Here is a 13,374-nt window from a genome sequence, read left to right as displayed (position 1 = left end):
GCCACCGCGGCCTCCCACAGCCTCTCGCTGGCTGTGACAGGGCAACCTGCAACACGTGTTGTGCGTTCTGTGCTACTCTGAAACGTTACCTGCAAATGAGGCAGCACTTTTCTTAACCGAGTGTTTTAAAGTGTTTCCAAGGGTGGTTAAGTGTCACCACCCCTGTTTCGGAGGTGGAAAAGCCAGAGGAAGCTGGGCTGGGCACCGGGAGTTCAACAGTAGGGGGGAGAGACGTCATCGGTGCCTCCAGCCACGTAACATCCAAAGGCTCCTGCACGTGCCAGATGCCCGAGAAACGTAACTCATTTTGTAATCAGCGGAGCTGCTCCGGCCCCAAACTTTAAGGCAGTGCTTCCCGTTATCGTCCTTTTCCCTGGTGGGCCCGGGGCCGCTGGACCCAGCCGGACCCCGAGGGGACGCTGCGGTCTCTCAGGCGCCTCTTTCCCCCCCCCTACCCTGCCCCTGCCCTGCCGGGGGGAGCGGCGGGCGGTGGGAGGAGCGGCCCTGCGGAGAGCCCTGTCAGCGCGGGAGGGAGGGACCGGGGCGGGCTCCGGCGGGGTGCGCGGCCGGGGCCCGGGCCCCCGGAGCGAGCGGCCGGGATGCGGTGTGGGAAGATGGCGGCACCGCCGCCCCCGCCAGCCGGGACGGCGGGGGCTTGGGGCAGCGTGCGGCGGCATTGCCAGCGGCTGCTCTACTGGGTGCCGGTGCTCTTCATCTCCAGCATCCTCTGCTGGTCCTACTACGCCTATGTCACCCAGCTCTGCCTGCGTGAGTGCCGCCGCGGCGGGCGGGGGGCGCCGACGGGGTCCCGCGGGAGTCGGGTGGGCGCCGCCGCCGCCCCTGTCCCTGCTGGGGGAGCGCAGCCGGGCTCCCGCTGCCCGCGCCTGCCGGGACTGGGCCGGCGGGGCGGGGGGCGGCGGCCTTGCCTGTTGTTTGTCGGCGCCGGGGCCGTCCCTGGCCGCCGCCGCCACGCCCGCGGGCCGGGGCCGGGGCTGTGCCGCCGCATGCGGCCGGGGACGGGCTGGGCTGGGCGGGTGGAGACTGGCGGAGCGACCCCCTCGCAGGCCGGTTCCCCCCCCCCCCCCCAGACAGCCGGGGTCGCGCTGAGCCTGTGCGCTGCCTTGTTCCCCCCCCCGCCCGCGACCTGGGCGCGCGTGGTTTCCACTTCCACGCGAGGGGGGAGCCGATCGCACGGGGCTTTTCACGGGCGTGAGTTTTCCTCCGTGGCGTGTGTAGCGTGTGACACCCCAACTCTGAACATGGGACCTGGAGATTCCCTGCGCAGATGGTGTGAGCAAAGTTAGCAGTCCCTTTGTTTTCCTCCCACCGCGTGACAGCACAGGTACGTACATCCCGATGTAAAAACAGGGTCGTCTTCACCCAACGTGGAAGCGGGAAGAGGTCACAGAAAATCCCTGTGCGTCCCGGTGCCGCTCTTCAGTCATTTAGAAAATGCCTGGCTCTCACAACTTCTTGGTCCGCCTTTGGCATCGGCAGCCTGCGATTCATTCAGAAGTCATCCTGACCACGCACCTTGGCTCTTCCTTAGCGTCAGGCAAATGATTAATCATGTACTGGAGATTGGGGGTGATCTGAGTATTTGTGAGAATTTGAGTAGTCGAGCCAGAAGGATTTATTAAATGACCGGCTCGCTAGACTCCCTTGAATTAATTTCAATTACTCTTGCAGTATATCTTGAAGAAAATAATTTAATCTTTGCATTTTTAGAGGCTAATGTACAGCATACTGATGTTTCATGAACAGTATTATGATAGCGGTGCAAAGGAATAAATGTTAGCTGTTGTCTTCCCTTTCCCCTCTAGTGCAGGCGAGGTTCATAGTGACCATTTGTCATTTAGTGTCTGTTTAAGGAACAGCGGTGAGGGAAAAATAGCTCAAGCTGAGGGTATTTTTTTGCTATATAACTTTGCCAGACTTCAGCTGTTCATGTTGAAAATCTCAGCAGTCTGGTACCTAATTTTGGAGATTTTTTTTTTCTTTTAACAGAAGACTGATACAATTTTTGTCCTACAGATGCTTGGCTGAGACATTAAGCAATTGAGACATTAAGCAAAAAATGGTTGCCTGGCCTAGTACCTCTCTGAAAGAGGGAGGTATCAAGACCTGGTGTGGTTCCTATATTGCAGGTGGGCTTTTCACATCTTTGAGGAACAACATTAAAATGTTAGTTTTAAATGCTGCTCTTCGACTAGAAATTGGGACTTGAGTTGCTGTGCCCTCAGGAGAGGAGGACTGAAGTGTCTACCTCCAGCGTAAGGAAGAGAATTGTCTGGAAGGCTGTGGGAGAAGTTGCCTGAGCGAGCCTGGAAGGGGGAGCTGTGAGCTGACACGAGGAGGGCAAGGATGTTTTGGGGGAAAGTGACCCTATAGTTACAATCTGTCCTAATGTACACAGCCCCGTGACGCTTACACAGTACAGTAGGTTTGATTCGGGCACTACTGTTTGAGTGATCGACTGTATTTTTTCTTCTGTGTAATTCTGGATAACAGAGGAGGACTGGGTTTTGGCTTATCTGACATTACATTCCTCTTAAGGAAATGGCATGCTTGAAACTTGCTTCAGACTATCAACTGTGGTACCATAATTCCTTGAGAACCACTCAAAGCAAAAGGCCTGTGATGGGAGGGGAGGAAGAGGGAATCCTGGGCTCTGCTAAAACATCTTTTACTGAATTCCTTTCTATGGACAAAGGTGATTTATTTTTTTTAATTTTTTTTTTCTTTCTACCACCACCCCTTCCCTATTCTGCCTGGCTCGCCAGTTTTTGAATTCAGCATAATAGTGGTCTGTGACTTCCGCTAATTCCATCTTTTATCTATGTCTGGATGTTTTCCCTTGGTTTTGGCATATTAAGATAAAATAAACTTATGTCTTGTCTTACTAATGAATATTTAGTGTAAACAACAGAAGGAATAGCTAGCAACTCTGACAGTGAAAGCTGAAAGCCAACGGCAGGAATAGACTGTAAGCATTTCAGTGCTTTGAAGCCAGCAAGTCTACTCAGTGCATCTTTTATTCCTGCAGCAGTGGCTGCCAAAGAGGACGTATATAGCTGCTATTTTACTGCAGCTTACTGTCATTGATGCTAATGACAGCATACAGGAACAGTGTTAACCTGTGTGCGGTAGGGCTTAGCAAGGGCTTTGCACAGTTCTGAGTGGTTTATTTGAGCTTTTAGTAATGAGAAAGTGTTTCAAATGTAGTATTTTGAATGTTTTTTGCAATTTTAACTGAGTGTTGCAGGAGGGACGTTATTTTATTTTTTTTTTAAGTCTACTAAGATGATCTCTTTCATCCCTAAAGCTGAGTAGTTACAGAACTGAGTAGCATTTTAGAAACCAAAAAAGGTTTTAGAAATAGAAAAAGGAATCCACAACTTTTAACTGTAGTATTATCATGTCTAGAGTTCTGTCTGTCTTATTAGTGGGTTCAGATAAATGTTCATGCTGCTTTAACCCTTAAGGAGAAGGTGAAAGGTGTTGAACATTAGCAAATGGTTATCTTCATCCTGCTGGTTATAGAATAGTGCAATTAAATGTGTAAATGAATTGATTTTAAAACACCTGACTAAAAACTGCTTCTCTCTAATCCAGTGCCATTCTCTTGATTTTGCCAGTATTGTCATCTCACAACCTCTGTCTGGCAGCAGTAGTTGTCTTTTTCCCCCAAATAACATCTTTGGTGTTTAAAATTAATGGGCCTTTAAATATTCCTTCCCTTAAAAAAAATTGAATGTGTTTATGAAGACCTGAGGGTTACAGATTTATTGTTCTTCCTCTAAAAAAGATGAGGAAATACAGGTGATGTACAATGACTACATTGAACTTTGATAGCTGAAGCTACTGAAATTTCAACCCAGGGTATATGGAACAAGACTAACATGAAGTGCAAATGGAATTCTTTTCCCCAGCTCCTGCATCCATGTGTCTGTACTCAGAAAATACATATTGGATTCAGTACACTATATGCAAAGAAAATAATTATTATGTCTTCTTTCTTGGGTATGTCTCTAATTCGGGTTAGTGGAAGTACAAGGGGCTTAGAGTAGTTGTCCACCCCATGCTTTGGGTAAGGCAGAACCAGCAGTTACTTGCAGCTTCTGGCAGTTGTTTGTTAGAAATGTTCTTGGCAAACTTGGATGTTGAGATCTTTTTTGGTTTTTTGTTCTGCTTTGTTTTGTTTTCCTGCCAGCTTGTGATTTGGAGTTGCATATAAGAAGAAAAATGTGCTGTGGCAGATGTTTTTAGTGAAAACATCAACTGTGCTGATGAAAGGGTTATCCAGTAAATAGAAGTTGGTTGTATACGTTCAGTTTTGATCCATTTTTACATGTCAGTGATTTTCATTCTAAGGATAATGCTCTTGCTCAGGGAATCCTGTCCGAATATGCAGTTTGAATTTGTAATTTTGAAGAAGGAAAACAGATTTGCTGTGGAACATAGAAATGAGCAATAAGTATTCCCTGACTACTGCAGTGAAGGGAAAGGGAGGAAATATTGCCACCTAGTGAGTGATTTGCCTGATTTGGAAAAGAATATAAGTGACTTCAGCACAGTTGAAGAGGGGGACAACAAGACGTTCACAATGCAGCCAGGAGAGCTCATACGCCACATCTTTGGTTTTGGAGTAGAATATGTGACTGGGATCTGTTCACCGCTACCTTCAGTATGGAGCAGAAAAATGTGGAATGACATCCAGCTGCTAAAGATGTTAATGATCACGAAAGATTTTTGCTGGAGGATCAGATTGATTAGTGCTGAATTGAGGTTTTTGACTCTGTGTAACATCAGTGGAATGGAATTATAGCAGGATGAAAAGCTGCTTAATGCATCACAGTTTAGAGGCAGAATTAATGTGTGCCCTGTAGGCATGGCACAGTGTGATCAGGGGATCAGAAGCAGCAGAAAATACGGAGATAAAAGCAGATAAAGAAGCAGGATTTATGGTACTTGCTGCTTATGTCTTGTAATCATCAACAGCTTAGATTTGGCTATAGAAATACAAGTACATTGTAATGTTGCAGTTGGCTGTTGACAAATACCAGTTAAATACCCTGTCTGTGCATCAGCTGCCGAGGTTGTAAAGGAATTTGGTCAAAGCAAATTTGTATTTTTGTACCATATTTTGCAAACACTACAGTTTTTCATCTTCTGAGATCCCTGGTTACTCTCAGAAAAGTTTCAAAACTGGCAGCTGAAGTAGAATTGGCTTCTGAATTTTAGCCAGCAGGACTCCTGGGCATTTCTCAAATTTCATTTGATTTCTTTCGCAGACTTCCAAAGGCAGCTGCCATCCTCCCCTTCTGAAATTGAATTGAATTGTTAAGTGTGATTGGTTATCTCTCCATGTGGTGCTTAGTGTACTACCTATAGGTTTTGTGCCTTGAAATTTCAACTGTGGCTTTAAGTTAAAAACATAAGGTCCATGGTGAAGATATAATTACTAGATAAGATTGTCTTTTCAGTTAAAGATTTAATACTGCTTGATAAATAGTGACTTCAATAGATGTACTTGTCAGGATGTACTCTTTGCTAAACAGGATCTGATCATGCAACTTCTCTAGAAGTAGTCTTTACTGTTCAGTTAGTCCTTGTGACTTGGAAAGTAAATGGGAAGTTTGTAAAGAAGAAAGATTAGATCAATTCTTAGTCATACTCAATTCAAAAGCAGTGGTACCTAAAAAGGTACCAAATTGCAGCTTGCTGCTAGGTGGGTGGGCGGTGATGTAGTTTGGGCACAGGGTTAAAATGAATTTACCGAAACATTCATAAATACTGTCAGATCCAAATGTTTGGGATATGGATGACTGCTTATGCCAACCTTAAATCTCCCAGAAATATTTCTGTTACTTTTGTCCTGAAGCAAAGCACTGGTGGCAAAGTCTCCACCTTGTCACTCTGAATCAATGCAAATCACTGCTCTGTCTAGCAAAGAGGTAGTTTTTATGGCAAGCACTGATTTTTATTTTTTTTCCCCTAAAGGACTATTGCAGACAAGGATAGAACGCTTGTCACAACTATAAAACACTTTTATGTGTACGGAAAGCTGAGTTAAACTGCATCTATAGATCAGTGTTTTGCAGCTTCAAATATGCGATAAAGATAAAATACGTATTTAGTTTTGTGGATCAGTTCCAAGATGTTAAACAGTGTAAGAGTTTGAGAGAAACAGCTATTTATAGATGTGGCTGCAGAGTCTCTGGATCAGATGTATCTTATTTTCCCATACAAAAGTTTTAAATATTTTAAAAATATACATAAAATATGGAAGCAAGATTTTGTATATCTGCTTCCACCAAAGCTTTAAAAAATTAATTGCTTTCTCCAGTTTTTTTTAATCTAACCATTACATTTACTGTTCAGGAACTTTGATTTTGGGTTTAGAAGTCAAGCAAAATTTAATGTTAGAAAACCAGTGCAAATTTTTTACGTTAATTTTATCTTCCAAAATCTTTTGGTTTTGTGGTAGCAATGTGTCTTGCCATGTCTGTAGCTACATGGAGGCAGATGCCTATTTAATTAAGATTTCAGATGAGCCATAGTTCAAGAAATGGGAAATCCATTTCTATCACTGAATTAGGGTCTGACCCAGTGCAAAGCACCTAGCAATGTGGCTTCTCTTCTGAAGCAAACTGATTTGGTGATGGAGTTGTAGCAGGCAGTTTTGAGATACTGTGATGCCTCTTTGCTTGCCAGGGCAGCATTCCTAACGCTACATGGCGTTCTCCCAGCGAGGAAGTGTGGGATGAATTCCCCAGGCTTCTCTAGGTGTTCTTTCCATCCCAAACTTTTTCCTGTCTTTTGTCACTGTTGGATTTTGCAATTGCAAGCACAGGCTGTTCAGCAGGATTGACTACTGAATGTGCTGTTCCTATTTCTGGCTGCCTGTGGCTCAAGGCAAGCAGGGAATGATGTTTCTGCCTCAGGAAATTGGCATCTGTGTTGGCCGAAGTCCTGCATGTGTCCCAGCCCGATCCCTAATTCTGATCAGCACCGTCTGCAAGCTGCGTAATGAAACAGAGAGGCTCTAATTATGTGATAGTCTGCTAGTACCGAACTGTAAATGGCATCCTGACGCTTTAGCAGTGGAAGGCTGATTCTTAATGAAATTGGCCCCTGCAGTATCTCAGGTGGAGCTGTAACTTTTTAATGACTTCTTGAAGACAGGTCATGGTTTTATAATTATCTGTATCTCTGAATATAGGGGAGTATCATTCCATTCCTCTCTCAAAGGCTTTTACCTTGTTTTCTCCCAGATTCCAGAAACTGCTGAGCGGTTGTGATTGGTGTGTCCTTGGTGTTTATTTTAGTCATTGTAGACATAAATGCTTTTTACCCTTATTATTTATATGCTATTTGACTACCAGTAAGTGAATTTGCAGCATTTAAGCTGGCATTTATTAATGACAGGATGCACAGTCTGACCTACTTTTCTGTGCACTACCAACAGTGAATATAACCCCTCGGATGAGAAATGAGAAAACTGCCAGAAAGGCTGGTATAAAGGATTCACAGAATGCTACATGATCAAATACTACTGAATAATATAGCAAAGCTGTATCACTGAATCTATTGAAAGATATAAAATATGGTTTAAATAAATATATCATGTGTGCTGTTCAGAAGGTGGGGAAAATAGCAAACATTTCTTTGATCGAATCTAAAATTAGAGGTGTGCTTTCATGTTGGAAAACTATTCTCCATGCACTTAAATAGTGTGATTTTAGAATTATAAGCATCTTGTGGCTACACTAAGAAGTCTTTGTATCGTGGTCATTCTACAAATACAGAAAGTTTAATTTTTTAAAAGAAATTTAAGAGAGTTTTATTTGTAAGGGTGCTTTTTTTCCCCTTCTTTTTTCCCCTTCTGGTCAATTCTGCCACGTTTGTGCAAAAAAAACCCCAAACAAACCACCAAACAACAACAACAACAAATTCCCTTAGTTCCTCCCTGGTGCTGTGGTATTGTAGATGCCTGACCATTACTTTCCCACACATGATACCTGCTTCAGGGAGCCTTTGCCAAAGGTGATTTAAAAAGGCATAAGCAGAAGAAGTAGTACTTCACTTTGTGACAGCTACAGGTTATTTGATATCTTGCATATTCCTCTGTGTCACCATCTGAGGGGATGTTTGTTAAGCAGCACAGCCTGTCTCCTCGTAAATACCAGTTGCAGAAAGCGTGGAGAAAAAAAGATGGTAAGATTGACGATACCGGCATCTCTCTTCAGCCTTGCCTTTTCCACTTCAGTCTCTAACAGTAGTTGGAACTCAGGAGCATATGAAATAACTCTGAGTTATATAAAGGTGGTAAAAGAGACTAAAATTACAAGATGTAATTGGCATGGATGAATGTGTGGTGGAGTGGTTTGGGTGGAAAGGGAAGAGCACCATGAGGTTTTGATCAATTGAGAGTTTCTGATCTCCCTGAGATATCTGCTGTGGGGTGGGGTTTTTGGGTTGTGGGGGTTTTTTGGGGTTTTTTTGGTTTGTTTTTTTTTTAAATAATGTGACCAAGAGTGGAATATAGGTGTAAGAAAAAGATTGATTCTCTTTCATAAATGCAGTGACAGATTCATGATACTTGTCTACTCCACTCCACACCTGACATGCTTGCACCTTTTTCACACACTTGCTATCCCCAAATCCTGTAATCCATGGGCAATTTCTTAAAGGAAATGCAACTTTTGTCTACTTTCAATTTTTATGCCTTGGAGATCTAAGGTATCACTGAGCATTGCTGGCAAAACCAGTGCTGGAGTCTGACACCTCCACCTCAAGAGCAGAACATATAGAAACAGTAAAACTTGTACAACCACAGTTGAAGAAATAACTATTCTTCAGAGGTGGCTTTTCTTGGGTTAAACTTGGGCAACTTCAGATAGATGGAGGTGCTAGTTCTCAGGAGCTGAGCCTGGGAACAGGAGCCAAAAAATGTTATAAGCAGTTGGCATTGTCTGCCTATTCTTGTGATGAATGTACACAGCATAAAAGCTTGATAGTGTGTGGCCTTAACTTTGTATCATTTGATGATTACTCTTCCTTCTTTGGTTGAAAACCAAAAGTTTAATATTTTAAAGTTACATGATTTACTATTTAAACATAATTTTTACTCCTTCCTTTTTTTCTCATTTTTCAGTGACAATGACAAATATTGGAGAAAAAGGTAAGATTTTTATTAGCTGTTTATAAATGGAATTCATATATCAGGATAATATAGTAGTTTACTAATAGAACTGAGATACCAATCTAACCTGTTTTAAATAAGTGTATTTTTTTGTGTTCCTCAGCTCCTTTTATTATCCTGCTGTTCCTGAATATTGTTTTAGCCATTCCAAATAGAGATGAGAAAAATTAGAACTTTTTACTCTTCTTACTGGCTTTCTGAATTATCAAATAAAATATTCCTTATGTTCTGTTCTTGAGAACAGAATTTATTCATAACAAGGAAAGCTCTTGTAAAACCAGGACTTCTAAAGATGAGCAAGGTGTTTGTGCAGAGTGCAACATACTTAAACAGGAGATGAATTTTTTCTGCAGTTTCTTTTTAGCCAGTGTCTTTGAAGAAACAGAATCCTTCAGATACGTAACCTTTTTAGAAGATAATAAAACTGCCTGATTAGCTGTCATTAGAGTTCCTACCCTGAGGCTGTAGCATGTTTAGATTGCTTTTCCAGATGCTATTTAATACTACAGCACAACATGGAAGTGTAAAATGTGGGGCTGCAGAGCTTTTGGAGGAAGGGGTTGGGGGTTAGGAGACAAACCGTATGCTTTCTTTGTTTGTGTAATTCCAGCAGGTTTTATTAAGTCATTGGCGACTCACTTAGGAAGTGTTTACCAATTAAGAAATACTTGCTTGAAAAACTGTTTCCGGTTCAGTGATCTCTACCCCCATACAAGTGGATAAGCCTACCTGCAGACTTGGAAATAATTCCAGTTTCTTGCTGCTCCAAAGTGTGTGTTGTTAGGCATTGTTCACAAAGCACATTAGAACTATCAGCAAAAGACATTAGGGAACATTAAATTTCCTTATTTTTAGCTGCTCAAAGCCTTGGTGAGCTTCAGCCAGTCAGGAGAAATTTACCCTGGTTGTACTTTTGCCTTAAATGTTTTCAGGGGTGAAAACTGCACAAATGGGGCTCAGCCCTGTTACGGTTCCTGCAAATTTCCAGGCAGCTCTAGCTATGCTAGCTATTTCTTAATGGGTTGCCTTCAAGCAAGGGATACACCATTTGGGGTTTTTTTTGGTTGGTTGGTTTGTTTGTTTGTTTTTTCAGAAAAAGTGTAAAATAGAGGGATTTCTGCCCAGGGAGCTCAGGACAGTTCTGCTTTTTCTGTCTCAAGGGAACTGAGGTTCTTATGTTGGACTTCTGAACACCCACTGGGTAGCCCAGGGTCTCCATTGTGGTGCAGGGGAACTGGTGGTAGGTAGCCTGGGAGGAGTGACTGGTTGGGACCCCAGTGAGATTGGAGAACTGAGCTGCAAGACTAAACAAGAAGAGCTTAAGTATTCTGCAGACTTTAAAGGGGAAATATGGCATAGTGTCTTTACGTTAAAATTTTGTCTTCCTCCAGTGTTTTTTTTTTTTTTAATGTATGAAAAAGGGATTTTCTTGTCCATCACAGTTACTGTTACTCTCACAACAATAAAATGTAGCTGCAGATTAGTAAACGCATAGTGCACAGAACTGAAGTAACTTGCCCTACCTTGCCCTCGCTTTATGCCATGAATAAAAAAAATACTGATTTTGTTTGAGTCAATCAGGTTTTTTTAGAGTTGATAGAACTGTTCTGATAAAAATGTGGGCTGTTCCTGCCAGATCCTTGTGCAGTAACAAGATGGTCATTTAGTGTATTGTGCTTGATGTGGAATCCAGTTCTGTCACTTATACTGATGAGATTTTTTTCAGTTCATAGACATAGAATCTTTAAGGTTGGAAAAGACCTCCAGGATCATCAAGTCCAACCGTCAACCGACGTGGCATATGGCTCTTTTCCCCATCATCCCAAAACCTTTGTACAGTGTTGCTCCTCAGATTTTGTTAGCTTTTGTTTATTATTTTTAACTGCGTGCTATTTTTTTGAGAAAAGAAAGTTCAACACCAGAAACATTTTGTTCAGTGTTACTTTTGAGGCAAATTTACAACAAACAAGAACATGCTGGGCTACTTTTCCTGCACTTAGACACACCATCGTGTGTGTGTTATGGAAAATTCTCTAGCACTGAATGGCATTACATATATAAAAACATGGCCTAACCATACAAGGGCAGTATTTCAGATTGTGTAGTGAAAGTACACAAGCTTCCCGTTATGATGTCCTTTATTTGCTGCCTCTCAGCCCAAGGAAGAAAAATCCAAGGAAATACTCTCTTGTGCATTAGAGCAAGTTAATTGGGGCATACAAGTTTTGGATTTACTATCTACTGTAGTGAATTGGTTAGTACAGTGAGAGCTTTTAAATGGAAACACCTGTCTGTCCATGGCAGGCTCTTTGGAAAAGTTAATGTTACCTTCTGTATTCTAGTAAAACAGCTCAGCCTGGTAAATGTTGACTGGCATCTATTAAAAAAAAAAATAATGGAAGAATACATCTTTGGCTGTGAAGAATATAAAGTAGTGTATGAACATTTGCATTTCAAGAACTTGCAGGTTTTTAAAAACCACTCTACTGTCCTCTATCCTAAAAATCTAGCAAAACAAATTAACTGGTTATGGTTACTGCTTAGGTATCATATGTGTATCCACTCAAAGACTCCCCTTGCTCTCATCATTGTTTAGGTAGCTATGCTTCCTTTTGGGGGGCTTGGGGGTTTTGGGGGTTTTGTTTGGGTTTTTTTGCATGGCTGGCAGTCTCCCTACATGGTATATAAAGCTAAAAAGCAGAGATGTATCAGTTAAATAGGATTTAACAAATGCATAAAGGGAGAGTGCTTGCTAAATAATTATGGGACTCTAATAGGCTATTAACCATTCCCCTCAAAATCTAGTTATAGATGTAGCCTGTATCATGACTTTCCCCACACAGTCTGTATTTGTCTCATGTAAAATTGCAATGCAATAGTTTTGTTGCAATGCTTTTGCAGAGCCTCTGTATGTACATCTGTTAGAGTAACTATCTGTGAAATGTACAGCATCCGTTTGTAAGTACTATAATATCACCGGTCTGTTTGTATTAATTCTGTTCCTTTTTGATTTTAGTTGTGTGCCTGGTTGCTTACCACATATTTTTCATGCTGTTCGTCTGGTCATATTGGAAAACAATCTTTACGCTACCAATGAATCCTTCAAAAGAAGTAAGATAAACTTAACTTTTGTTTCTGAAATAGCCTAGTCAAATGCCTGATTTTGTAGTATTTGAATAAACTAGACTCTGATCTCATGTAGTTTTACACTGTGTAGAAAAATACAGATGGTAGTTACAGCTTCTTAATAGGAGTTAAGTCAAATTGCAAACAGGATAATGACCATGACCAAGACAAAAAAAATTACACCTTCTCTAAGTTTTAAAGTTTTTTTTTAATAGATGTTTTTAAATTAGATAATAGTTATTAAGAAGAAAAAAACCTCTCCACTTGAAAAATATATTTTTATACTTTAAAAATATTACTTGAACTAGCACCTTAACTCTTTGCACAGGAATATAATACTTTTATGTGGGCAAAAAATTGATTTCCCTGTGTTTAAGACTTGTATTGCCTGTCAGCATCTGTCTGTTGTGCTCTGAACGAAAGCTTCTTCCCTGTCCATTTTGATATGAAGGAACGTGGGGGTTGTGGTGTGAGTGCACAACAGGTAAACTGATGCTGGGAAGCCACAGCTGGCTAGGCAGGAAGGGAGCTAGTACAGAACAGCTGCATGGAAAAGCGGTCTGAGTCAATATATACCCCAAGTCTATGTCCAGAGAGTACAGAAGTGTTAAGCAGCATCCAGCTGTTTTGGAGAATATTAAGATATAGCATGATGTAGCCTCAAGATAATTCCTTTAGTACAGTATTGAGGGTTTTTTATGAGTTTAGTTTCACATTCTTTCTAACATTAAAAAAAAAAAAAAAAAGAAACTATCAATAGTCTTGATTAAAATCCTCCCTGTGCAACTTGGTACAACCAGCGCAACTTTTTGGCCTCTTCCATCCTGTCTTTGTACAGAAGGCTGACAGTCCTCAGTAGGTGCTATGTCACTCAACCTCTGAGGTCAAGAGGAATAGTGCTGTGGCTGCTCTGGAGTTTGAAACATTCACAAAGCCAATACTTCGGCATGGACTCATAACTCTAGCTCTTGTAACTATCATGCCAACACAAAATAAACAGCTTGTGATTTCTGCTGTCTATTGTGCAGAGGTTCTTTTCT

The 13,374-nt window shown here is 41.8% G+C and overlaps 1 protein-coding gene across 1 annotated transcript in view; it reads left to right on the top strand.

Moving 5' to 3' along the window:
• The first annotated feature begins 522 nt into the window (after positions 1-522).
• The window catches only part of ZDHHC2 (zDHHC palmitoyltransferase 2), a 31,234-nt gene continuing 18,382 nt past the window's right edge, over positions 523-13,374 (top strand). The window contains exons 1-3 of the mRNA XM_075752027.1: positions 523-768; positions 9,161-9,187; positions 12,225-12,319. Of these exons, the coding sequence (XP_075608142.1) occupies positions 600-768; positions 9,161-9,187; positions 12,225-12,319 (291 nt within the window). The 5' untranslated portion in view covers positions 523-599. The remainder of the gene's footprint in view (positions 769-9,160; positions 9,188-12,224; positions 12,320-13,374) is intronic.

Source organism: Balearica regulorum, chromosome 4, assembly GCF_011004875.1.
Source record: "Balearica regulorum gibbericeps isolate bBalReg1 chromosome 4, bBalReg1.pri, whole genome shotgun sequence".
NCBI classification, from domain to species: Eukaryota; Metazoa; Chordata; class Aves; order Gruiformes; family Gruidae; genus Balearica; species Balearica regulorum.
This window is presented reverse-complemented; position numbering and strand designations above follow the sequence as displayed.